The 27,827-nt window shown below is 35.7% G+C and overlaps 1 protein-coding gene across 4 annotated transcripts; it reads left to right on the forward strand.

The window, feature by feature from the left end:
• The first annotated feature begins 408 nt into the window (after nucleotides 1-408).
• On the forward strand, nucleotides 409-27,781 carry TMPO (thymopoietin). Of its 4 annotated transcripts, XM_082665357.1 has the most exons (9): nucleotides 409-942; nucleotides 6,988-7,114; nucleotides 9,360-9,518; nucleotides 14,927-15,024; nucleotides 22,744-22,863; nucleotides 22,963-23,058; nucleotides 23,474-23,584; nucleotides 24,613-24,701; nucleotides 25,482-27,781. In XM_082665357.1, the coding sequence occupies exons 1-9, from the start codon at nucleotides 664-666 to the stop codon at nucleotides 25,765-25,767; spliced, it is 1,365 nt and encodes a 454-aa protein (XP_082521483.1). In that variant the 5' UTR covers nucleotides 409-663; the 3' UTR covers nucleotides 25,768-27,781. The 4 variants fall into 4 exon arrangements, with proteins under 4 accessions (XP_082521483.1, XP_082521484.1, XP_082521485.1 ...); XM_082665358.1 differs by lacking the exon at nucleotides 22,963-23,058; XM_082665359.1 differs by lacking the exons at nucleotides 22,744-22,863; nucleotides 22,963-23,058.
• Nucleotides 27,782-27,827: the final 46 nt, after the last annotated feature.

Below are 27,827 nucleotides of genomic sequence, written 5' to 3' on the forward strand. Positions count from 1 at the left end.
ATTCTTCGGTGAACCAGTGTCCCGAGATTGAGAAAGGCCCAGACCCGGGTCCTCGCAGCTGCCGTGAAATCCGGCCCATTCGCCGGCGACCGACCCCGGAGAGAAAAGCCGCTTCGCCAGAGGGGCAGGGAGAGGAAACGGCGCACAAAAAGCAGTACGACTTGCCTCTTATCGCCATCCTAAGAGGAAGGATGGGGAAATGGGAAACAGAAACGAGCCGCGCGACGGAGCTCCCGCCCAAGCGGCTTTTAAACTGCGTTTCCACCACCTCTACCAGAGCGCCGCGGCTAATGGAACCCGCGCGAGGCGTCCCGCCAATCACCGCCGCGCTTCCTACGGCCGTGGGCCAATGGCGGCACCCGTTCTTGGGGCGTGGGCGAAGAGGCTGCTCTCGCTTGGCCGTGGGGTGTGCGCTGGGGTTGGTGCGGACTCCTGGCTTGGCTGCAGTGGGCCCCGCTTGTTCTGCAGGGGCTTTTGTGTCCGGCGTTGGCTTGGCTTTGTGTGCGCGAGTTTCCGCTGTGCTCCGTGGCGCAAGTCCCGGCCGAGAGCTGTGAGACTCGGAGGCGGTAGCGCGGCCCCCCACCCCCCCCGGGCAAGGAGCGAGCGCGCCGGCGTGAGCGGCGGGTGCAACGGCTGCGGGGAAGGGGATTCGCCGCCGCCGAGATGCCGGAGTTCCTGGAAGACCCCTCGGTCCTGACGAAAGAGAAGTTGAAGAGTGAGTTGGTCGCCAACAATGTGACGCTCCCGGCCGGGGAGCAGCGCAAAGACGTGTACGTGCAGCTCTACCTGCAGCACCTCACGGCGCGCAACCGGCCGCCGCTCGCCGCCGGCGCCAACAGCAAGGGGCCACCGGACTTTTCCAGCGACGAAGAGCGCGAACCTACCCCGGTCCTGGGCTCCGGGGCCGCAGCCGCGGGCCGCAGCCGCGCCGCCGTCGGCAGGGTAAGGACGCACGGCCGGGGCCACAAAGGCAGGCGTTTAGCGGTGGGCGCCCCCCCCCCACCTCGCGCGCGCGCAGCCCTCCCTCGGCGGCGGGGCTATTCCCCCACCCGCCCGGGGGGCTGGCCTCTGGGTCTGCGGACGCCGGGCTCGGCCCCTTCGCCGCGGGCTCTCGGGCTCTGAGAGGGAAGGGCGCCGGAAAGGAGATCCCCGAAGTTAAGGCCGCGGGGCGCGCGTTTTAGCCGCGGTGTGTCGGGGGGTGTGAAGTTGGCGTTTGCTCTCGGGTTGCGCGCGGGTGATGGGCGCGCGCAGGCAGCTCTGTGTCCCTGGACGTCCGGCCGCTGGAGGTGGGCAGCTGAACAGGGACTTCCCAGCCCTTTTCGAAAGCCCTAAGGAGGGTCAGTTCGAAACGGCTACAGGTTACGTTTGAGCGTTTTCCCGCTTTATTAACAGAAATGACTAGTAACCGGGTCTCAGAGCGCTCCCTGGAGGGCAATTTGTGACATACTGATACCTAACCAAAATTTGAAATAAAGAAATTCCCGCCTTTTTATGTTTTTTGCATATGGAGGGCTTTTTGAACGGTTTATGTTTTTCTTGTTTGTGTTACTCCTTTCCAGCAGCAGGCCGTCTTTTGGCGGGGCAGCGTTACTCAAAATTAAACGAGCATTTTAAAATACACCTTTGAGTGGTTATCATAGACGCTCAAATATTTAAAAATTCTAGTTAGGGCTTGGGTTTTAGGGGTTTGGGGGGTTGTTTTTCCTTTTGGTGTATTTGCATGAAAAAAGGAGAAGCTTCGGAATCAGGAGAAATGTTTATTTCATGACATTCTGCTCTGTCATTGTTGCAATTTGGGATATCTAATCCCGGGTAAACTCAGATTGGCTCCAGCAAATGCATATTTCGTTTGAGAATAGTTGGGTTTTCTCTGGGGTTTTATGTGCTATTAGTATGAATCAGCCTGGTTATCAGGCTACAAAGCATAATAGAATGTAGTTAAAACTAGTGACTGGTGTAAAGTGCAATGCTTTGTAAAACATTGAAAGTGGAGTTTAGAGTTGTACTGATTACTAGTATAACTCAAAATGACTGTTTCTTTCAAAGTTATCTTAAGTTTTAAAAAATTTATCCAGTGTATTTTCTGGACTACCCAGATGGAAATGAAGGAAAGATATAATAGACATATGTAGATTTAATTAAATCTTAGCCTGGGCTTTAGAGAAATTGAAAACCTTGTCTTAAATCGTTGCATGGCACATAGTAGTGCCAAATAAATATTGGTTTGTTAAGTAAAAGATGGATCGCACCTTCTTGTTTCTCATGTCTTGTTTTTGAATTTGAAGAAAGCCACTGTACTCCATAAGAAGAAATTTATTTTTGAAATAAAGTATATCCCTTACCTGTTTCTCCCCAACCCCTCTGAAAACGAAAGTAATATTCAAACTATTAGTAAAAATTTGGTTGAAAATGAAATATCTTCCATTTAAATCAGCACATTTTTTTTTAAGTCTTCTATAGAACCTTATGTTGGTCTCCTGTGCAAATGTATCATTCTTGAGCTGTGGAAGTATTTGGTTGTATGTTTATGATAGGATTATTCATTCTTATTTTGATGATGATTCGCTGTCGACAGAAACAGCTGTCTCGGTTTTGATGTTTTTCCTTCAACTTTTTCAAAGAGTGTATGTCCCGCTCTACCCTGTGTTCTTTGGGGTGTAAGAAGAACCTGAATGTAAAATTTTTTAATTTCAGTTCAATTATCCAACATTTTTGAGTTCCTATCATGCGCTCTTAACTGCAGGAGTTTGATTTCTGCAGACCTGCCAACCACCATAGTTAATTTTTTAAGAGAACCTCCTATGTCCAGTAGCATGTATCTCAATGTTTGAATCCATATAGATATCAACTGTGTCAAAGACAGCTTTAAGTTTTTTCTACCTTGTGTATTTAAAACTCAAAAAAGTGTACCCTGGGTTGGGTGCAGTGGTGTCAACAACTTGAAAAAGCTAATAGTGGTAGTTGGTCACTAACGTCACTTTCCTCTTTAAATCACATTAAGTAAAAATGAGTCCTAATTTAACTAAGGAGTCTGATAAATTTTTTTATCAGGCATAGGAAAAAAATATATTGAATTTATAAGAAGACAACCTTAGACCATTTATAATAACTGGTATATAAAATTATTCTCCTTTTATATGTACAGTGTTTTATGTTCTAGTCATTGTTAGCCCTATGTGTAATAACAATATAGAGTCACATTTCTTAAAGAATATTTATGCTCTAGGAGAAAGCCAAATTATGTTTGACAGTTTCAGATAAGGCAGATTTTTTTAAATGGTGAATTTTTAACATTTTAAAACAAACATTAACATGGATTTGGCCAAGGACATAGCATATACCTTCGATTTAAACATGGGTTTATGAAGAGTATTTTTAACTAAAGGAGAAATTGTTTCATTTCAGCCATTGCCATGGTCAGGTACACTTGGTGTGATAGGGCAAAATATTTGCATGTTCAAAATTTGGTTTTAGTTTTTAGTTTTCTTATTTCTATGCTTTTTATGCATCTTGATGGTAACCAGTATTTTCCAGTGGTGAAATTATCAGCATTGTCAACACAAAAATAAACATTTACATACAGAGTTGATGGTCTGCCTTTTCGTTCAGGGTGCAAAGCAGTGTAGCTGTTTGGAATCCATTGGAGCATAGCATTCTTGAATGGTCTGATCTGATGAATTATGAATTCTTAACAGGAAATATTTAATGACATGGAACAGAACAGTAAAGAGTGTGTTAGGTAGTAAAAGTTAAATCATAAATTGACCACTATATTCTACACTAAGGTGTTAAGTATACAGACTTCTGAATCAGAATTATAGATTCAAATTCCAGTTCTGCCCTTATTCAGATGACCTCGAACAAAGAGCATTGCCTATCAGATGCTCAGTTTTCATCTGAAATAGGAATAATCTAATAGCAACTTAGAGAATTACTTGAGGTTGCATTTGTGAAGATGTCTAGTGCTCAGCAACTACAGCACGTTAGCTATTACAATATGTGATTTCTGAATTTTGTCGTTTTTATTTAACGCCAGAACAATACAGTGCTACCATAATGTATTCAGAAGTGGATGAGGTAAGTTTGTGAAAGTGATATGTACGTAAAGTCTGCTCAAATGTTACCATATAACTGGGTATGCAGATTGCCTGAGTTACCTGAACAACTTTGGACTTGTTTCCTCTCTTGTAAAATGGGGATATTAGTATCTATCGCATAGGATTTTTAGGATTCAATAAGTTAATACATATAAGGCACTTAGAACACAATTTGGTATATATATGCTCAATAGAATCTGTTCTGTAGTAATAATTAGTTATACTTCAGCATCTTTGCCACTAATGGTAGAGATTTAAATAAGAGTGGTTCATAGGTGATATCACAGAACTTTTGGATTTTAAAGTTGAAAAAGAAATTAGAGATCATCTGGTAGTTGGGAAGAAACTGGAGAACAGTGCCTGGCACGTAGCTGGTACTTGGTATTTTGACCGAAGGAAACTAAGAGATTACGTGATTTGCTTAAAGGAACAAAGCTCTCTGGAGGCAGAAATCATTACAACTAATGGCTCCTTCTTCCTGGTTGAAACTGCTGGCTTGATAAATATGTATACTCCCAATTTTTATTCTTATTAAATTTGATATTTCATAGAATGGCATTACTTTTCTGGAGCTTTTCTCCGTAAAAATAAAACTCAGGTGGCCCGTTATGAGCACCTGCTCTATTTGACTTACCTTATGCCAGTTTATTGGCCTTTACTTAAAATTTCCTTGTACAGCTGTAGAGTTTCAATATGTTTTAAGAAAATGTGAGGGAGTTGGTTTCCTGCTTGAATATGCTAAATCTTTGTTTTTTCTTAATAAGAAATTGGTTTTTTAAAATAAGTGGCTAATTTCCCCCTCACCAGATGGCACTTTGATTCATTCATTCAACAAAACATGTATCAGGTACCTATTCCTGTGTCAGGCACTCTTTAATTTTAGCTGCTTGGGATACAATATGACAGTGCTCCTGCTTTGTGTTACCCTCTTAAATGCTACATCTAAAATCACCTGAGCTGTACATCAAAATACAGATTGTCAGGCCCAATATTAGGACTCAGAATGGGGTAAGACTTTTTAAAATAGAGGCAACTTTTCCTAAAGTTTTGAGGTTTTGATAACAAACCAGGCTTAAGGACTATTGTTCAAGGAGTTTACCATCTGGAGAAGGTAAAACGTATGTACAGATAACTAATAAAAAGCAGAATGTAGTTAGTGCCAAAGACAGATTATTTCTTGAAAACCTCACGCTGCTTCAGGAAGTTGAAATTCCTGGATGTTTGGTTATAGGAGTAGGATTTGAACATTCTTATGGTTAGAGGGATTTTTTTCTACAAGTAATCTGTACCTGACTGCTTTTTTTTCTTTAAAGTATTTATGTTACACAATGGGGTTTTTCTTCCCAACCTGTCCACACTTTTGGAATATTCAAGTAGGTCACAGGATTAGGTCTCTTTGATTAAAAAAAAAACGAAGTCTTTTCTAAAGAATTCAAGGATTTGATATATAGAACTCTTAGACTCTGGGCAGCTATTTTGACATCAAGGTGTGAGTTGCTTAAGATTTGAGCTTAATGATCCTACATTAGTACAATATTAAAGCCTTTTGAAAGTACCCTTGGTAACTTTTCACAGACATTTAAAAAATTGTATTGAAGATTTCTCCTGAGTTGACATCATTGTTCTTATTATGTTCTTTATATGAAGTATTTCACATTTTTATTTGATTGAGAAACAAATTCTAATACATGACAAATAATGCCTGATTTTTCTTTCCCCCTCAGCATCACTGGAAAGTAAACAGCCCATACAGCTCTATGATTTTTTTTTTTCTTTTTTTTTTATTTATTTATTTGGCTGCACCGGGTCTTAGTTGGGGCACGCAATATCTTTAGTTGCAGCATGTGGGATCTAGTTCCCTGACCAGGGATCGAACCCGGGCCCCCTGCATTGGGAGCCTGGAGTCTTAGCCACTGGACCACCAGGGAAGTCCCCAGCTCTATGATTTTTGCTATTTTCCATAAAATATTTCTAGGATGCAGTATTGACTCTTCTGCCTTAAACAGTAATTTGCGCCTACATTGACTTTGATGTTTGTGGCCATTATTTAAACAGCCGTTTATATTGTCCTCTGATGGTTACTGGGATTACTGAGACATTTTAAAGCTATTTGCCACAACCCTAAAAGCTAACCATACTTTTGCTCCCTTACCCTGTTTAACCTTGGAAGTTTATATAGTTTTTCCAATAAAGAATGCCATTGCTTAAATTATTTTAAAACCTGCCTTTAAAATTTTTCTCAAAGCTTGTTCCACGCTTTTCAGCTAGTCTTAGTGAAATGGTCATATAGACTATGTGTGGCAACAAAGCCATGTCAGAGGTGATATGTAGCCATAGAGTCTGACTTCCTTCATGAGTCAAAAACTGGCTTTTAAAGTCACTGTATTACAAGAAGAATATTCATTTGGGCTTCTTAAATTTTGATATGCTTGTTTAAAATAAATCATTTTTATATATAACATGTATTAACCTTTATGGTAAAATCTTAAACTTTCCTGGATTAATTTAAACTTTCAAGGATTATAGAAAAACCAGTAGTAAATTGTATTTACAGTTATCTGGATGAAAATGTTTAGACTCAGACTTTTTGCTCTTTTGAATTTTTGATGCCGTCACCTCTTTAGATAGTTAACCAAAATTGACTGTTTTAACAGTAATATCTAAAATTTGAGTTACTTGCTTGGCTTATTAGGTTTGTATAATTACAGCTGAACTTAGAAAATACTTTTGAATAATAAGTTGCTTTTAATTTAATCAAATTGCTAAGCTCTACTGTAAGTCAACTTGAAGGTAAATTTGCATGTTTATTGTATGCAGTGTTATTTATATAGTATCAATAAATGAACATTTAAAAATTCATGTGGAAATGACAACTGGACTTCCTTTACAGAAAGCCACAAAGAAAACTGATAAACCCAGACTAGAAGATAAAGATGATCTAGATGTAACCGAGCTCTCTAATGAAGACCTTCTGGATCAGCTTGTGAAATATGGAGTGAACCCTGGTCCTATTGTGGGTAAGCTGATAAAATTTCAAATATCTTTTTATGAAGCAGTACCCCACACTGTTTTCCCCTCTTGTCTAGCAGGTAGAGTTTTCGTTCTAAGGACCAGTCTGTCATTAATCATTTATATGACCAGCACCTTAGTTTCCCTAACTATATAAATGAGGGAAATAAAACGAGAGAATTGAACTAATTAATCCCCAAGATTACCTCTGTTGAGATTGTTTCGTATTGTGCCCATTGTCATACTACTTGATGAGACATATGGGTCTTATATGACAATTGAGGAAAATCTGAGGTAACATAGCTGGCCAAATTAATCCAAATCAGTAAGTTAGTGACAGACTTCTTAAAAGAACTCAAGTCATTCAATTCCCAGCGTAGTACCCACTTTCAGTTATCATTAAAAGTACCTATTAAAAAGTCTTGTTTTGATTGGAATTCAGGAACAAACTGAAAACTAAAGAACAAACCGAAAAGGAAAACTTAAAAGTAAATACCCTGGATTTTCATCATTTGATTACTGTTAAGTCAGTGAGTTTGCAAGGCTGATTGTGCCTTAATTTTGGAGGGTCTTGGCAATAACCTCAAGATGAGAAAGTTCTATTTGATCTTCTAAGTTGTGTAAAAAAAAAATTTTTTTTTTAATTGACTGCATCAGGTCTTAGTTGCAGCACGTGGGATCTTCGTTGTGGCATACGGGCTTTCGTTGCAGCACATGGGCTTCTCGCTAGTTGTGGCACGTGGGCTTAATTGCCCCACAGCGTGTGGAATCTTACTTCCCTGCTCAGGGATTGAACCCACGTCCCCTGCATTGGAAGGCGGATGCTTAACCACTGGACCACCAAGGAAGTCCCTGTAGATTTTTGAATACTGTAGATTTGGGGGTTGTTTTTTACCTATAGGTGTAGTTGCAAATAAGAATTTAGAATATTGTCTTTCTTTTGTCTTATTTAATGTACGGCTTCCCAAGAGATGATAATAAGCCTATTAGTATAATTACCAACAGACATTTGATACCCTTTTTATATTTTTCATTTAAAATTACAAAAGGGAGGTGCTGAAGACTGTGTATTGTGTATTAACATACATTAAATTACATGTTGTTATACCAGTTGTTTATTTTTTCCCCAGCTTTATTAAGGTATAATTGACAAACAAACGTTGTACATTTAAGGTGTACAACGTGCTGTTTTAATATACATGTACATTGTGAAATGATCACCATAATCAAGCTAATTAACATATCCATCACTTCAGAGTTTTCTTTTATGCATGTATGTGTGGTGAGAGCACTTAAGATCTACCTTCCTAGCAAATTTCAAGGATGTAATACAGTGTTGTTAACTGTAGCCCAAGCTACACTTAGATTTCTAGAACTTATTCATCTTGTGTAACTGAAATTTTAAGGCCAGCGTCTCCTTATTTCCCCCTCCCCAGCTGTTCATCTTAAGACTACTTATCTGTAACATTCTGAGATACGTATTGTTTCTAAAAAATATATGTTTATCATTTTATTCATCTTATAGAAATCAGGGAAAGACATATAGCTAGTGTAAAACAGAAAGTAAAAGCTATTTTTAGTTTTAAATTGTCATTGAAATGTTACTGAATTATTTATAATCAATTTTACTTTGCTATCTAATTGGCAAATCATTTCTCTTTGTAACACACATTTTCCGTAAAAGGTCATTTTTACTGCAGCAGTATATTGAAATATGATTTAACATCGTAAATTTACTCAGTGCTAGGTGTCAGAGATACTCAGTTTTAAAAAATGTGACTTTTAGGACTTTTCCCATAACTAAATGGCCTTTATAGGCATATTAGTCTCTTAGAGTTGTGGGATTTTAATCATAATAATTCAGAGGAGTACACTCTGTTTATAAACATGATTTTTCTACAAAGGCAAGTACTATTAGTACTAGAGAAATTACACAAAGTTCAGAACTTTTCAGTCAGAGATACTCAGTCATACATGGCTCTTCAATAGGTTATCCATAGTAAGACTTAAATCAATCTATTATGTATTCTACAAAAAAAAAAAAAAAACCAGAAAACCATTGTTATAACCATTTATTAACATCCCAGAAAAACACCTATTTTAGAAAAGAATCCATTATGTAGTATTTTTAAGCATTTAAGTTTAGAAAAGGAAACAGTGAAAAGTAACACTTTAATGTTTCTAAAGCTAATGTCTGAGCTGGATCTTAAATAAGACAATACAAGTAATAAAGCAAATTCTGCCTTAATACAGGAACAACCAGGAAGCTATATGAGAAAAAGCTGTTGAAACTGAGGGAACAAGGAACAGAATCTAGATCTTCTACTCCTCTGCCGGCAATTTCTTCTTCAGTGGAAAATACAAGACAGAATGGAAGTAATGACTCTGACAGATACAGTGACAATGAAGAAGGTAAAATTTTATATGATGTTAATAAAGTATATAATCAAAAAAATCAAATTTTTTTCAGACTCATAAGATACAGTAACCATGAAGAAGATAAAATTTTAAATAATATTACCAAGATATATGTAAATTTTGTTCATATCATTAGAGTAGTCCTCCAAGTAATTTGATTTAAATACCTTTTGTTGAGAATTCTAAGAAACAGAAAAGTAGAAATGTCTAATTTTTTGTCACGTAAAATCACTCTCTATCTTTTTTGCTGCAAATTTCATCTTTCTAAGAGAAAAAAGTATTACAAGTAGAGACAAAGTTTCCCCAGTTATCCCTTTCTAAGTATCATCTCCAGAGAAGCAACCACTATCATTAATTTGATGATTATCTTTCCAGCCTGATTTTAAATACTTTTTCATATGCATCTGCCTAATACATGGTATTATCTTGTACTTGAAAAAAAATTTGTGTAAGTGATATGCTAAATCTTATCACTTGCTTTTCTTTACTCTGTTATATTAAGATCTCTTACTGATTTATTACATGTGTCTGATTTATTTCTCGTAATTGATATGTAGCAGTAGTATTTACATACGGCATGTTTTCTCTGTTCTCATATTGATAAGCATTTAAATTTATAGTTTTTGCTAGAAGATCTGATTTCAAGAAAACTTTATAGTAAATATTTTGACATGTTTTTAGTAGACTATTTTAAGAAAATTTGGCCATGGTATATAAATATTTTTCGAGTAGTACATGAAATAAACGACCTTTTAAAATTTATTTTAAGAACAACTTGACACTTATAAATTTTTAATTCATATGACTTGTTTGTTAATTTCATGACTATTTAATGACTCAAATTGTTTGTATCTCCATAAGCATTGCCTGCCAGGGCACAGTCTGTCAAATTGGTTGTTCAGAATGTTCCTTCAACAGCACTATGTTATTAGCAAAGAGGCAAAGAATAGAATCAGCTTAAACACAAGTAATGCTTAAACTTCCTGCCTCTTTTGCCTCTACAGGAAAGAAGAAAGAACACAAGAAAGTGAAGTCCACTAGGGATTTTTTTCCTTTTTCTGAACTTCCAACTACTCCCTCTGGTGGATTTTTTCAGGGTATTTCTTTTCCTGAAATCTCCACCCGTCCTCCTTTGGGCAGGACTGAACAACAGGCAGCTAAGAAAGTACATTCTTCTAAGGGAGACCCACCTAGGGAACCTCTTATTGCCACAGCCTTGCCTGGCAGGGAACAGATGCAGAAGTTAGCTTCTGGAGGGAATTTGTTTGTTTCCTCCAAGTCTAGCCATGATAGATGTTTAGAGAAAAGTTCTTCGACATCTCCTCAGCATGAACTCGCTGCCATGTTGGTCTCTGCTGCAGCTTCTCCTTCACTGATTAAAGAAACCACCAGTACTTGCTATAAAGACATAGTAGAAAATATTTACTGTGGAGAGAAAAGTGGAATTCAACCATTATGTACTGAGAGGTCCCATGTTTCAGATCAGTCAGTTCTCTCCAGTGAAAGGAGAGCACTAGAAGAGTCTGAGAGATCACAAGTAATTTCTCCACCACTGGCTAAGGCAATCAGAGATTACGTCAGTTCTCTGTTGGTCCAGGGTGGAGTAGGTAGTTTGCCTGGGACTTCTAGCTCTACACCCCCACTGGATGTAGAAAATATATGGAAGAGAATTGATGCACCTAATTTTCGAGAAACAGAATCCCTGTCTCCTCCACGAAAATTACCTAGACTCAGTGAAAAGTCAGTAGAAGAAAAGGATTCAGGTTCCTCTGTGGCATTTCAAAATATACCTGGATCCGAACTGATGTCTTCTTCTGCAAAAACCGTTGTCTCTCACTCACTGACTACCTTAGGCATAGAAATGTCTAAGCAATCACAGCATGATAAAATAGATGCCCCCGAACTATCTTTTCCCTTCCATGAATCTATTTTAAAAGTAATTGAAGAGGAGTGGCAGCAAATCGGCAGGCAGCTGCCTTCATTGGCATGCAAGTATCCAATTTCTTCCAGAGAGGCAACACGGATATTATCAGTTCCAAAAGTAGATGACGAAATCCTAGGGTTTATTTCTGAAGCCACTCCACCAGCAGGTATTCAGGCAGCTTCCCCTGAGTCCTGTGATAAACAGTTGGACTTAGCACTTTGTGGAACGTATGAAGCTGCAGCATCAGCATTGCAGATTGCAACCCATACTGCCTTTGTAGTTCGGGCTATGCAGGCAGACATTAGTCAGGCTGCACAAATTCTTAGCTCAGATCCTAGTCACGTGCACCAGGCACTTGGGATGCTAAGCAAAACATATGATGCGGCCTCATTTCTTTGTGAAGCTGCCTTTGATGAAATAAAAATGGCTGCTTATACCATGGGATCTTCCACTTTAGGTCGCCGGTATCTCTGGCTAAAAGATTGCAAAATTAATCCAGCTTCTAAGAATAAGCTGGCTGTTACTCCCTTTAAAGGCGGAACATTATTTGGAAGAGAAGTATTCAAAGTAATTAAAAAGAGTGGAAAAAAACACTAATAAAATTAAGAATAAAGACATCTATCTTATCTTTGATATGGGGAACTTGGCAGCTTTTCTAGGAATTTAAAGTACTCTTATGCCAGAATTTTCTAATGTCTTTTTAGTCTCCAGAATAGGCTAATTTCAAAGTGTCAAACTTCTACCAATTAAATTTTAGTATAAAAGTAATTGCCTACATATATCTGCCTTTTTTTTTAGTTGCACAGAAAGAAAGCCTGATACTAACAGTTTAAAGCTTTTCTAGATAGCATTTTTTTCTCAAATAGTTCAGTCTTTCCTATTTTAAGATTTTACAACTCTTCAAAACTAAGAAAATTCCATTAACTAGATTATAAGTTGAGTCTCCATGGTTTTAAATATTACTAAATATTTTATTACTTTCCAGAACTTGTCTACATATTTTCTCTTATTTTCTCACTTGTGTTGTTTTTTACTGATATCTACAGTATCGTTTGTAATAGTCCAAATCAGTGCAACTCAAAGTGCCAGTCTACAAACTGTTACTGATCGACAGATAAGATAAGCGTGTACCAGAATTTGAATATAGATGAATGACAGGTTTTATTTTTGTGGTAAAACTTTATTGGTAGAGGAAAGACAGTGCACTGATTTACATTCTGGCGCAAATGCCTTGTTTTTTCATGGACTGGTAGCAAGCAGTTCGTGGACTACACTTTGAGAAATACTGCTCTAGACCATAGTATTCTGGGATAGTGCATTCTCACCATCACTGTAAAACTATAGTCAGATGAATTAGGAAAGATGGGACTTTTTTTTTAATAAGTAACACTTTTAAGGTACGTTGTAATTCATGTATGATTAGGCTTAATCTAAGCTAAATTCTAAAAGCAAATTTAAGTTATTTTTTTTAAGTCATAAGAAATCCTACTATATCCCAGTTTCTGTGTGTCTATATAAAGCAATATATTATTCTCTGTTTTCATTTCTGTGATTGTAAGATGAGAGAGTCTAACTGTAGAGGCACTTGATAATCGAATTTCTTTGTATTTTTATGGAAAATAGTAGTATTAATTATAAACAAAATATAGTCCCTTGGGACTTACAGCCATTACTATATTCTTAGACTAACCTATCCATCTTTGCAGCTTTCTGGGAGTAATTCTATTTGTTATTTGTCTTCTGAAATGTACATGTATACATGTACCTACTAAGTACTATGTGATTTTTTTTTAATGTATTACTGTAGAATGCTTTTGCAAATTCAATAAAGTTGTTAAATTTGAACAGTTTTGTGTGGTCTCCACAAACATGTTGTATGTGTGTTTTATTCTTAGAGTTGCAACAAGTTAGATATTTGTGGATGAACAACATCCCTTTTCCATTTCATCACTGAAACTCACTTGACATTCCAGTGGTTTAGCTGAACATATTCAAATTATTATTAAATGTTTGGGGGTTTTTTTTTCCCTATTTGAGGACAATGGTTTTGGGGTGTCTTTTTTTTTCTAATTGAAGTATAGTTGATGAGGACCATGTTTTTATTGACTATTGGAATTTAAGTTTGTAAGAGGAATTATTCTGTAACCAGATAATCTTATTTGTTTAATCAATTTCTGCTCAACTACTACTGGGTTCTTTTTGCTTTCTGATTCTTAGGTTCTGAGTTAACGTAAGACTTTATAATGCTGAAGATTGTCCCATAGATAATAGAGCCATTAATAGAATTACTGGGAAGTGGGGGATGGAATTGATACCTTAATCCTAAATAAAGATGGAACTATTTGAACTAACATGGTAAAAAAATCACTGTTTATTTTTGGGAAACTTGCAAGTAGACTGGACTGACTGGTACTAGGCTAGATATTTAGCAAGACACATAACTATCTTGACTACTTTTTAGCACAACTGCATTGAATTCATGCAAAACTAAGCTTTTGTTTAAGAGTTGACTCCATTTCTGTGTCATAAGAAAGTAACTTTTTGGTAATAGAAGTTTTAGAAGTGACAACTGACGTTAATTTTGCTATACTATGATAAATGGCCACAAAAATGTAGAAGCTAACTAAAATTTTTATCAAGTCTCTTGAAAAGTCTGGCCCTTCAAATGGTGATAAAATCAAAACTAGGAGAATGGGATATTGAAGCCTATGATAAAAGATATACGTATTTGAGTTGTTATGGTAATAACCATCATGGTGATTTGCTATAATATACATGCACTAGCTTCTCTTCCAAGAAATGGTACTTTATTATGGGGGAGGCTGAGGAGAAGTGACCTGTGGTTGGTTGTACTTTTCTGTGAACAAGTTTCTTCCATACCTCTTCAGTTGTACCCAGGGTTTTTATAGTCACATCAAAAAAGGACAGACTTCTAAAATGCACTTATGTATAAACGTCATTGTACTTATTGTTATTAGTGGCTTGATACCATACAAGTTTTTTTCAGTCTTAAAATTCTCTATAGCTTTTTCCCTTCCATATTCTAAATTTTAATTTAATAACTAACCTTTGTTTATGTAGTAAAAATGCACTGTATGGACAAAAGAATGGTAACAACTATGTATTCTAATGTACTTTTCCCACTTCCTAATTGTTTTCAGTGAAAAGCCTCCATGGGTTTTTACTTTGTTTCAGGCTATTAGTCCCAGAAAAAAGAAAGAATAAACAGGAAGAAGTGGTGATCATATTAAGGAGTGGGGGAGATAAACAAAATGGAATGAAATAAAAATGGAAAAGAAAAGTTTTTAAAGACAGAAATTGCAGTTGACAAGTTTGGGTCTGTTGAGGTAGTACTAATATACAGACTTATTTTATGTATCAGTGTGCCGAAAAACCAGGGTTCCAGAGTAATGTTAGGATGACATTGTAGTTTATTGTGTGTCTCAGAGAGTAATGATTTCTCCGATGTTATTTCCAGACTCTAAAATAGAGCTCAAGCTTGAGAAGAGAGAACCACTAAAGGGCAGAGCAAAGACTCCGGTAACACTCAAGCAAAGAAGAGTTGAGCACAATCAGGTATCTTTAGCTTTATGGTCGCTGTATTCAGGTATAAGTAATCTGACAACACTGATGTGCCTGGTCCCTGCCTTTAGTTCATAGTTGACACCCAAAATCCAGCACACTCGATAAAGCATTCATTAAATGGCACTAGAAATCTAAACTTTGTGTGTTTTGTCAGTAGTGTAGCCTGTGTTTACTGCAAAAGCAAGTGTTTAATAAATGTCTCATTTGTGTTTGACTCTATGCTAAGCATAGTTCAGAGCCAGTCATACTGCTTTTTAAGAGACATATTTTAAAAGGTGGAAATACCTAAGCAATTCTGATATAATAAAAAACAGGAGAATGGTTTTATATTTGTGTCTTTGTCTCTAGATTTTTGACTTTACTTTTATTTTTGCCTGTCTTATAATAATTCTGTGGCTTTTCCCTCAACTCTGAAGCTAGTCTGATCCTAAGACCACACTGTTTTCTTTCCTTATTCTAGACAAAAATTCACCTTTTTATGGGTGAGGCAAGATGCAGTTTTCCAAAAGGAAAATGTAGGAAACTAAGGGGAAAATAAGCACAGGAATAATGAACTCAGTTTACAGCGAACAAATTATTGACTAATCAAGCATTGATTTGGCTGACGATTTACAAGTCAGCTATCCCTAGAGTCATTTTCCTTACCCTTTTTCTGTCCAGCTGGAAGATTTTTCTAGTTGGCTATTTATCTTTTCCATTTTCTCTTTGTCATTTTAAAGTCGCACATCATCAGTGGAAGTATTCTTGATTTCTTAAGCCATGTGTCTTTCTTAGTTTGATGTAGTTAAGTTGAATTTCAGAACTATTTGTTAGAAATGAGCTTGGTGACTGTATGGAGAATGTATAGAGCTTTGAATGAAAGAAGATTTGGTTTAATATTGAACCAAAGACTGGAATAAATATTTTGTTGTCTTTTTATCTGGTGTTGCCAGGGAAGAGCTGCAGGGGCACACCAAAGAATAAGGAAATAACAGAGCAAGAGAAACTAGGAAAATCTGGTGAAGGACACTGAAATGGACAGACATGGAGAATCTTGGTCCATTTTATGTAGGCAAGATGGTATAGTGCTAGCAAGAATGCATTGACTTGTCAGATAAGAGGTTAAAAGGAGGGTGGGAAAATGGTTTTAAATATGGTTTAAGGTGTAATTGTTTGACCTGAGGAATCTAAACTGAGGGACAGGATAAATAGTCAAAGGAGAGAGTAGATTTAGGAGATGAGAGGCAGGATTAGACAACGGCCTTATTATACAAATTTTTTTTTTTAATTTTGGCTGCACTGGCTCTTCTTGGCGGCATGCAGGCTTCTTCTCTATTTGTGGCATGTGGCATTTGGGATCTTAGTTCCCTGACCAGGGATTGAACCCATGTCCCCTGCGTTGGAAGGCAGGTTCTTTTTTTTTTTAAATAAATTTATTTATTTTTGGCTTTATTAGGTCTTCGTTGCTGCCCACAGGCTTTCTCTAGTTTCAGCGAGCGGGGCTACTCTTCGTTGCGGTGCACAGGCTTCTCATCGTGGTGGCTTCTCTTGTTGCGGAGCATGGGCTCTGGGCGCACAGGCTTCAGTAGTTGTGGCTCGTGGGCTCTAGAGCGCAGGCTCAGTAGTTGTGGCGCACGGGCTTAGTTGCTCCGCGGCATGTGGGATCTTTCCAGACTAGGGCTCAAACCTGTGGCCCCTGCATTCAGGTGGATTCTTAACCACTGGACCACCAAGGAAGTCCCACAAAATTTAAGTCATATGGAAGAGTAAAGGGAAGAGTTTACTGACCCTTCAGTCACAGAACCTCAACAGCTGTCAACGTTCTGCCAGTTTTATTTTATCTTCACCTGCACCCTGCGGCGTTTTTAATTCCTTTGGTTTTGTTGTTCGTTTCTGAAGTATATTAAAACAAATCTCTGCCATCATCTCATTTCACACATTAAAATTTCAGTATATATCTCGAAAAGATTGGAGCTGATTTTTGTGTTTTTTTTTGTTTTTTGGGGTTTTTTTTTGGTTTTTGTTTTTTTTGCACAGGCTCTGGACGCACAGACTCAGCAGCCATGGCTCACGGGCCCAGCCGCTCCGCAGCATGTGGGATCCTCCCGGACCGGGGCACGAACCCGTGTTCCCTGCATCAGCAGGTGGACTCCCAACCACTGCGCCACCAGGGAAGCCCTGGAGCTGTTTTTTATTTATATATATTAGATATATATGTTAGATATGAAAGAATTATTAATTTTATTTGGAGTGATAGTGGCATTGTGTGTGTGTATAAAATCTTTCATATCTGTGTTCAAAGCTTTATACATTCTCCATACAATAATCTCCAGTTTCAGAAATGTCTCTTTTATGATTGAATTATTCAAATCAGGTTCCATACAAACTCCACATATCATTTGGTGTTTTTGATTTTGTTTTGTCTTTTTTTTAATTAATAAATTTATTTAATTTTAGCTGCATTGAGTCTTCATTGCTGCGTGTGGGCTTTCTCTAGTTGTGGCGAGTGGGGGCTACTCTCTGTTGCGGTGCACGGGCTTCTCATCGCGGTGGCTTCTCTTGTTGTGAAGCATGGGCTCTAGACACACGGGCTTCAGTAGTTGGAGCATGCAGGCTCAGTAGTTGTGGCACGCAGGCCCTAGAGCGCACGGGCTTCAGTAGTTGTGGCCCTTGGGCTCAGTAGTTGTGGCTCACGGGCTTAGTTGCTCTGTGGCATGTGGAATCTTCCCGGACTAGGGCTTGAACCTGTGTCCACTGCATTGGCAGGCGAATTCTTAACCACTGTGCCACCTGGGAAGCCCTTGTTTTGTCTTTTAAGTCTGTAGCTATTTCCACTAAAACGGTTTTCCGTCCCTCCGTTTATTTGGTGAAGAAACCAGGTTAGTTCTCTATAATATTTCTCACATTGTGGATTTGGCAGATTGCTTCTTCAAGGGTCGTTTAATTTGCTCTTTCATACCCTGGATTTCCTGTAGACTGGGAGTTAGAACTATAGTGGGGCTGTGCAATAGACCTTTCTGTGATGATGAAATTGTTGTATATCTGCTGTTCATTAAGTAGCCACTTAATACTTGGAATGTAACTTGTATGGCTGAGAAACTAAAATTTTGATTTTATGTTATTTAAATTTAAATAACTACACGTGGCTAGTAGCTATCATTTTGTACAGCACAGATCTAAGGGGTTGGTTAGATTTGAGTTCAGTTACTTTGACAAGAATACTTCACAAATGGCGTTGTGGCCTTCACATTGCATCATTTCAGAGACACATGATGTCCTTTCGATGATGCTAAAATTAATTAGTAATAGGTTCAGGCGTTGAAAGCCTAATTCATCCGTTATAAAGTTCCACATCGCCCTTTCATTTAATGGTTATGACAGCCATTATGATTATTTCCTAGATACGTTATTTCATTACTTCGAATGAAATAATGGATCTAGGAATTCTCTGATTCCTTTACGTCTGTAACTGGAATTCTTTTATAAAGAACTTTCCCTTGTGAATTGCCTAGTTACCTTGAAATAAAATTCATATAGGAGAGCCAGGATAAATGCTTACATGCCTTTTATTTGCCAGTTATCAAGTTAAAGTGCTTTAGTCATTTTGAAAAACGATCAATAATATCTTTTTACTACTGTGGTTTTTATATATTTGATTTATGATCAATTGCAGTCATTATTCTTTTTTCACATTCAAGTTACTGAATTGAGTTGAGTTGATTCCTGTATCCTTTTAGTGACCCCATTTGTCTTTGATACTTTCTTGTTTGCTGGCACAATAAGAAGTCCTGGGCTGTATATTTCCGGCCTCTTATCAAGTCAGTCGTTTTTCTTAAGAACCCCTTATCCTTTTAATAGAAAGTATTATTTGGAAGCTACCTACAGCCTGGATACTAGTGTGTTCATTCCTACTGGGTTGTCATTGTTCTAGGCTTTTTCAGTAGGTAAAGCTAGGAGTACTTACTTTTTAGAAAGAGAAGATAGGTCATGAATTCCTCAAATTTATGAATGCAGGCTAATTTCTAGGTGTCACACTTGTATCACTTTTCTCTTATGCTGAGTATCTTGGTTCTTAAAATAATATTGTTTCTTATGTAATTTTCACTATATATATGTTTTTAAGTAACAGTATTACTACTAATAGTAAAGCTGCTAATTGTATCTTCAGATGGGGGGGCAGTTTTTCTTATGTTAAGGATATAAAATCAAAATACTGTGCTTAAAGTCACTTGAAAGAATTTTTTTCTTTCATATTTATTTTTTAATTTTTGAGAATATATATGTGGCTTTATTTGGGCAAAAGAAGAGTCAGAAATCTGGCTTCTATCTTTGTTCCTTCTATCCATAGGTTACTATTTTTATTAAGTTTCGGTTTATATTTTGTTTCTTTTTGAAAATATAAGTAAATAATAGATTTATATATTTATTTATGCTCCCCTCCATATATGAAAGACAGCCTACATTGCACATCTCTATTTTTCTGTTTTTAATCTAAACACTTATCCTGAGATCATGTCAAGATATAGTATAGCCTTCTTCCTCATTGCTTTATACCACTGCATGGTATTGCATTTTATGGATTTACTGTAATTTATTCAGCCAGTTTCTTTTTGATGGATATTTTGATTTTTTGTTATTGATTATTCAGTTATATGCTATTCTGAATAATGCAAAGGTACACCAGTGAACAGCCTTTTTACCTGTGTTGTTTCATGTTTTAGCCAGTTTATCTTCAGGAAATCTAGAAGTAGAATTGCTGGGTAATTTTGCTAGATGTTAGCAAATTGCCCTGTGTAAGAGTTGAAGCATTTCACATTCCCACAAGTAATGTATGGGAGTACCTTTCTCTAATGGAGGAATATGATGCTGTTTTTTAAAAAAATAAAAGTTAATATGAATAACCATATTGGTCATGATTTACTTAAATTAATAGTTCATTAAAGTAAGGTGGCTTTTAATTATCTTGATTATTTTTTTATAACCTAGTTAAAGCTTATATTTTTACTGAATGAGATTTATAGCCTCCTTTAATAACCCAGCTCCTGCATTCTCATGTGCCTCAACTGCCTGATGTCTTCTGAATAACTTTTTACCTGATAGGGTTATTTTGTTTCTTCCTCCTGTTGTCTCCATGATAAATTGAGGACTTTCTATAGAACATCTTGCTGAAAATAGATGACACTACAGTCCTTATTTTGACCACAGAGCATATAGCAGTCACATTACTAATTTTATGTAGCAATGAGTTTTTCTTTTCAGTCAATAATTGCTTGGTCCATCTTACTCTAAGTAGTTATAACACTGAATTGTAATTATGTTTTTTATTTATATTTTCTTCTCAGAGTCACTTGTTGCATAGTGAATTCTGGTAGAAAAATTTTTTTTCAGTCTTCAAGGTATCTTTTCTGGTTGTATGAAAGATAGTTTTCTGTGCAGATGATTAATTCTAAATTAGATGATAGGCAAGAACTAATAAAATTGGTTGACAGTCCTCAACCAAAGAATTTAATAAACCTGAGCAAAAGAAAGCATAAATGATTTATAGTTAAAAGTGTCCATCCTACCCCTGTTCCCAGCTATTTCCACAGGCAACCAATGAATTTCTTGTGTTTTCTTCCATGGGAGAAAATTTAAAATGGAACTTGGCCTTTAATTTCAAAGATAACTAATTAAAATGTAAACTTTTTTTTTGTATTAAGTGTAATAGTTTCAATAGATGTTTGGTAAAATTTTTGATGAAGAGATTATTTCAGTTATTTATTCAGAATAAAACATAACAAATGGAAAGTCCTGGAATTTGGTAGATAACCAATTTTAAGGGAAAAGTATGTCTCTTCTTCCCCCCTCCTTACCTTCATGGACGTAGGTCAAATATCTAGGCTTTATATTGTATTAGTTGCATAACTGATAACTTTATTAGCCCTTTAAAGTAATGTTCTTTTTAATTCTTTGAGGAGTTTTTAAATACTGAGTATACATTGATAATAACAGGTAGACTATCAAACTAGAATATTTTTTAAATACTCTCATTGTTTTTATTGGAATTGAGCAATTGATTATTAAAGAGGAAGCAGTGTTGGAAGTAGTTTGAAAAAAATACTTGGCTTTGAGACGCATCATAAGTCAGTTACATTATTCTCAACCCTGGCTGCACATCAGAATCCCTTCAGGAGCTACAAAATTTAATTAAGCCCAGGCTGGTCTAGAAGAGATTCTGACTTAATTGGTCTAGGGTGGGGTTGGGGCACTTGGTATTTTTTAAAAGCTTCCCAGATGATACTGTGCCACCGGGATTGAGAATTTAAGATTAAAACTAGTGTTCCCTTCTACTCAAATAATCAGGAATTTATTAATAAGCATCTATTATATGTGTATGTAATTTGTTTACAAATTTGTCTTTTGACTAACAATGTTTGCATTCAGCAAATTTTTCCTAATTGATAGCTGGAAAAGAAACCCAGAGATTCAGATTGTGAGTCAAAGGGGAAACTCTTATAAAGTCAGTTCCAAATATAGATAAATACAAAACCAGATGTATGAAACTATGTCTGTATCTTGTGGTGTTTTGGTAGTAATGCTTCCAGCCAAATAAGTGTACTTATTGGATGACTGCTCTTGTCCCGAGATAAGAGTAAAATATGTCTATCTTTAAAATTAATAGACACTAACTTAGATATAAAAACATCAGTTATCTACATAAAATATTAGCTTGAAAGCAAAAGTGATAGTATAAGCATATTCTAGTATAACTAATCATTGATGGATGTCCTCTAGTTAAAAGAATTTAAAAGAATCATCTGGTAATAAAAGTTTCAAAAGTTGAATAACTTGATCCTTGGAATGTAGAATCTCAGGCCTCACCCTGGAGCTACTGAATCAGAATATGCATGTTAACAAAAGCTTCAGGTAGAAGCACTAGTCTAGTGCTTTTCAAATAGTTATGTGAGGACTGCTAAATTATTTTTTAAATGAGGAAAAATCAGTCGACTTTTCCAAGGAGAAATAAATCTGGGACTGGAAATGGACAGTGGTCTATCCCTATTACCATTTTTTCTTTTTTTTTCAGTAGTGAGGAGTGAGTGGCACTGAGTCCTGGCAGCGACATTTTAGGCTTGCCTGTTCACAAAAAAAGATGACCATCAAGTTTTTGTTGCTGCTCAATTATATTACCTGTTTCTAAGATGAGTTTGACACCTGGGAACTTTTAAGTCAGATAGCTGTGTATAGATTATTGAAACTGATTCTATTTAAATAGTCCTAACCGCACGACAAGAATAATGTTTAATCTGTGCTAACAATTACAAAATTTGTATTTTGTTTTAAAAGGAAACTGACTTGTTTTATATAACAAATGACTATCTTACAAGTCATGATCAGCCTGCTTTTTTTTTAGACAGCTGGAGATGCAGCTGTGATACTGGAGCCAGATAGTAAACAGCAAGTCACAAAAGGAGCCAGTGATAAATTGATGTCTTTTTTCCCCTCTCACTTTTATCATAATATGTGAGCTCCTATAGTTGGACTCTAATGTATTTTACCATATTTTAAGTGTTTTCTTATGCCTACATATCTATTCAGTCAATACATTTGAAATAGTTTGAGGGCATAGCATTATTTTCAAATGCTGGCATTTGGAAACTTTTCATGGATTCTCAGTATGCTAATATGGCCATCATTATTAAGGTGTTTGATATTAGAATATGACTTTTTAATGTGTTGATGCTTGAATAGAGCTATTCTCAAGCTGGAGTAACTGAGACTGAATGGACAAGTGGATCTTCAAAAGGCGGACCTCTGCAGGCATTAACTAGGGAATCTACGAGAGGGTCGAGAAGAACTCCGAGGAAAAGGGTGATGCAAGGCTTATTGCTTAGAATGGGGTTCTCAGATTGGCAGGGTTTTAGTGGTTATTTTATATTTATTGTTTTTGTTTTGTTTTCAAACTAACAGGTGGAAACTTCAGAACATTTTCGTATAGATGGTGCAATAATTTCAGAGAGTACTCCCATAGCTGAAACTATAATGGCTTCAAGCAACGAAACTTTAGTAAATATGTTTCATAAACTATACAAGTGGTATTCTTTGTCAATTATCCTTTACTTAGAATTGGGGAGGTGGCGAATTTTGGCAAACCTCAAACACATGTTTTTAAACATATTTTAAGCTCATTTTCCCCATATAATTCTGAATTTTAGAAGTTTTCAGTGTAGCCACTTTAATATATATATAATTCATTGTGCAAGAATACTTAGTGTTATAAGGATACTTTTTTGCTAACATGTTTAAAGAATAATAAGGCTTCCTTCACATATGAAACACTAATGTATTTCTAGGTTCTTATGCCTAAATTTTTATTAAGGGAAAGTTTCAAATATTAGAGAAATCGACTATCATTTTTTCTTTTAACGTGTCTTTGTTATGTTTGGATAATTCTGAGTCTGAATAATTTGAATCTTGGCAGGTTGTCAATAGGGTGACTGGAAATTTCAAGCATGCAGCTCCTATTCTGCCAATCACTGAATTCTCAGACATACCCAGAAGAACACCAAAGAAACCATTGACAAGAGCTGAAGTAAATGAATAAAATTTAGATCGATGCTATCATTGATCTTTTAATGAAGAAATATTTATTTGTTTTTTGGAGTGGGAGGGAGCAGAGCTTTGTTGGGTGGGGGTGTGTGTGTCTATTTATGTGCATATATTATCTTAAAGACATACTTTATTAGTGACAATGGAAAGTAATATCGTATGACATGCTAATACTATCCTCTTGCTACTACTGTGTGCCTCTTTAAGTTCCAGTTTTCAAGGGAGTGCTCATTTGTGTGCTGCTTGTAATATGTTCTCTTTGTTAAAATGGCCGTGAGTGGAAAGTGTTACTTGGGCTGTGGGGGAAGCTATACTTACTACCTTTCATTGAAAGGTCAGATAATGGGACTTTAAAGTGACTTTGTATTATACTTGAATTGATTAACTCCTGTAAAATTAAGCTTTAAAGTACTAACTGCATGGATACATTATAATTTTAATGATTCTTTAGCAAAGATTATTTTGATCTGGGCATAAAGGTAATTTAGCAAAGCAATCAGGTTGTTTAAAAAACTATTTTATGTTTCTTAAATTAGGAAGATTGGATTGACTCTCTAGTTAAAAGCATATACTAAAATTTGTTAAAAGATCCATCTTAATTTGATATCTTCTATATTTGATCATTTATTTTATTACAAAATTAAGAGGAAGAAACAATGTACTTTTAATGTCAATGAAAAGCATTGGAGGGAACTTACACTGCCATATTAGCTATACTAGAAAGAAATAAAAAAATTTTATTTTTTGTTTTTTTTGTTTTTAACTTACTTGAATATGTGCCCCCCCCCCCATTACAACATGAACATATCTTCACACTGAGGAAATTTGAAGAGAGCCATGGAAATGTATGGATAATTAAGCAATAATGAATTCAGAAATGGCAGTTGTAAAAGTTGGATAGATTTAAGTGCATTCTGTTCTCCAAAGCTTCTGTTTAAAATTATGTTCTAATTATTGCATATTTACACTAAATTTTAACTTCTGGTTGTTTTTTTGTTTGTTTCTTATTAGGTGGGAGAAAAAACAGAGGAAAGAAGAGTAGAAAGGGATATTCTTAAGGAAATGTTTCCCTTTGAAGCAGCTACACCAACAGGAATTAGGTATTCAGATACACTGAAACAATTATTTAGTGTATTCAATTAAGGCATTTTTATTTATTTGTTCCCACCTTTATTGAGATATATTGACACATTAAACTATATATTTAGGGTATACAACATAATTATTTTATATATACATACATAAATGAATTCTAATTTTTAATTCTTCACAAAATTACTGTACCTCTGCTCTCATAAGTAAACTGTTCTTTTTGGGAGCACTTTAATTCTTCTAAGCACTAACTAGTTCATATTCTTGAAAGTTGAGTCAGTTTCAAAATTAACTTTGTTAAGCTGAAAGGTTGTAAATAAATCATTTACCTACTATTAATTCTTATTTTTAAATCGAAACTGAAACCTGGTAAGAAGGAAATCTGTTTTATTCCTGAGAGTCTCTCTTTTCTAATTGAAAAGACTGCTTTTAGATATCTGTTGAATTGTTTCCTGACTGAAGGAATCACAACCAAACTACCTTATTTTTTCCTCTTATCTCCTAAATATATTAGCTTGAAAAACCTTTAAGAAGGCAAATTTAGTGAATATTTATAATACTCTGAATATTATTTTCTAATAAAAGATACAAATCTAACTCTTTAAATGAAAAATGTATAGAAGTTTTTAAATAGGTTGACTGATCTCACTGTTGATATTATATGACAATTTTCTACTGTTACCTCAAGGAATGTGTTTGGAATTAGGAGTAATAATGTCATTTTATGTTATTTAAGTTATGACTTTATCTAATAGTTGTTTTTCTCTTCCTCCTTTCACTCCCAACAGTGCTAGTTGCCGCAGACCAATCAAAGGGGCTGCCGGCCGGCCATTAGAACTCAGTGATTTCAGGATGGAGGAATCTTTTTCGTCTAAATATATTCCTAAGTATCTTCCCTTGGCAGATGTCAAGTCAGAAAAGACGAAAAAGGGACGCTCCATTCCCATGTGGATAAAAATTTTGCTCTTCGTTGTCGTAGCCTTTTTTTTGTTTTTGGTCTATCAAGCTATGGAAACCAACCAAGGAAATCCATTCTATAAGTTTCTTTCTAATGACTCTAAAAAAGTCAACTGAATGATATCTCTTTGGCACATTCAGCTTGGTCTCCTATTTTTAATAACTGTATTAAAAAAATCTGTGTACACTTGACTCAAGAACAAAAAAAAATGTGATTTCACCTCAGTAAATGTAGTATTCCATTGAAAAGCAAGCAAGATATATATATAAATGGACTTCATTCAATGTTTTGGACTTCGGACTAGTAGGAGATCACTTCGTGCCATATGAATAATCTTTTTTAGCTCTGGAACTTTTTTGTAGGCTTTATTTTTTTAATGTGGACATCTTATTTCTTTTTTGAGAAAAAATGTATATTGTTTTTGTGTATTTGGGAAACAAGAAGGGCAAAACGTGGTAGTATAATGTGAAGCTACACATTTAAATACTTTGAATTCTTACAGAAAAGATTTTAAGAATTATTCTCTGCTGAATAAAAACTAGAGACATGTGAAACGTGAAATTCGGTAAGAGAAAAAGTAACTTGAGATTGTAGTTTTGCTGACTGCAACAAAGTTTGATGGTGTTTATGGGGAAAAGTACAGTGATAATCTCTTCTGTAACTTTTATTAATAGTAATAATGTTATTGTTGTAGCCCTATTGTACTCACTTTTTAAAAGATATCTAGTATTGTGAATGTCCTACTTCGGTAAGACCCATTTAAATGCAGTTGATTTTTAGCAGGGATCTATCAGTGCAACTTACACATGTTTTAGAGAACTGTTAGCTGGCTGTACATGTTTTTAAAGACTGTTTAGCTAGCTATAAGGCTATAATTGGAAACTTGTACTTTTTATTTAAAGCAAAACATTTATTCTATCAATCCATTACCAAAATATTTTTTAGATAAATAGGTGTGTGTGTGTGTTTAGAAGTTAGAAATTTTAAACACCAGTCTTAGGTTCCATTTGGATTCATTATTGAATTATCTTCTGTTACCAAAAATGCATTTTGCCAAGTTTTTTTTGCCCTATATTTCCCAACTTAATTTGATTTGAAAGTATGTGCTTTTAAAAGCAAAAAGTATGTGCTTTTAAACTACATAATAAACTTTCCTTGGATACTCAATAGTTAATACATAAATTTTTAAACTCTGAAATTGAGGCGGGCATTATGATTTTTGTTTACTTTTGAAATGTTTATCTTTGTGGTTGATTAATTTTTTTTTTAGCTAAAACTTACCTCATGTATAACTTTGTTCGGTAAAGTAGTAGGTAATTGAAATTTCAGTAGAATCAAGTAAAACAAAAATTTCAATTGAATCATGTGAGTTTCAACTTTACAGTCATTGACAGTAAAGCACATTAAAAATGTAAGTTTTTTAAAAATATCTTCTGAAGTAAAAAAGATACTTTTTAAAAAGGAAAAGCTGAAGATGTATATTTAGACCAACAACACAAGTTTGATTTGCATCAGCCATAGTCTGATATTTAGCTTTTAGATATTTTGTAGACATTTTTCACTTTGCAGTTGACCAGAAATATTCGTAGGTCTCGTCTCTGCAAAGGCAGTGGGAAACTTACTCCTAGATCAGAAATGCTTGCCTCTCCAAGTAAAAGTGTTTTGAGATGAGCCACAGAGGGAGCACATTTTATTCAGCGTTGCCTCTATACAGTGATAGCAGTCTACTTTTACTTTTTTTGTTTTTAAACTTTGATTCCCATATTGCTTTCAATCTTTCGTTTATAATTAGAAATTGTGAGAAACTGCATTTAATGTTCAGAAATGTGGGAAGATAAATCAGACTTAATATGTACATGAGATCAATTTTCTAATAGGAAAGGTATGGTCCAAAATAGCAAAGTAGGACCAGGTAAAACGTGTAGTCTTTTTTTAATTTTTTAAATGTGTACTTGGTCTTTTGTCTGTGTCTGTTTTCTTCCACTAGAATAAATGTGTCCTTGATGTAAATGCAAAGCATTTCTTCCTGATTAAACTTGTAGATGTAGACTTTACAATTTAATTCAATAATAAAAAAGTAATTAACCTCTAGTTTTGTCATTGCAATAAATACTTTTCAAATAGCACAAACTGTAAGGTTTCCTGATAACGTTTTGTATGTGAGATTTATGGATTG

This window comes from Grampus griseus, assembly GCF_964374135.1.
Source record: "Grampus griseus genome assembly, chromosome: 11".
NCBI classification, from domain to species: domain Eukaryota; kingdom Metazoa; phylum Chordata; class Mammalia; order Artiodactyla; family Delphinidae; genus Grampus; species Grampus griseus.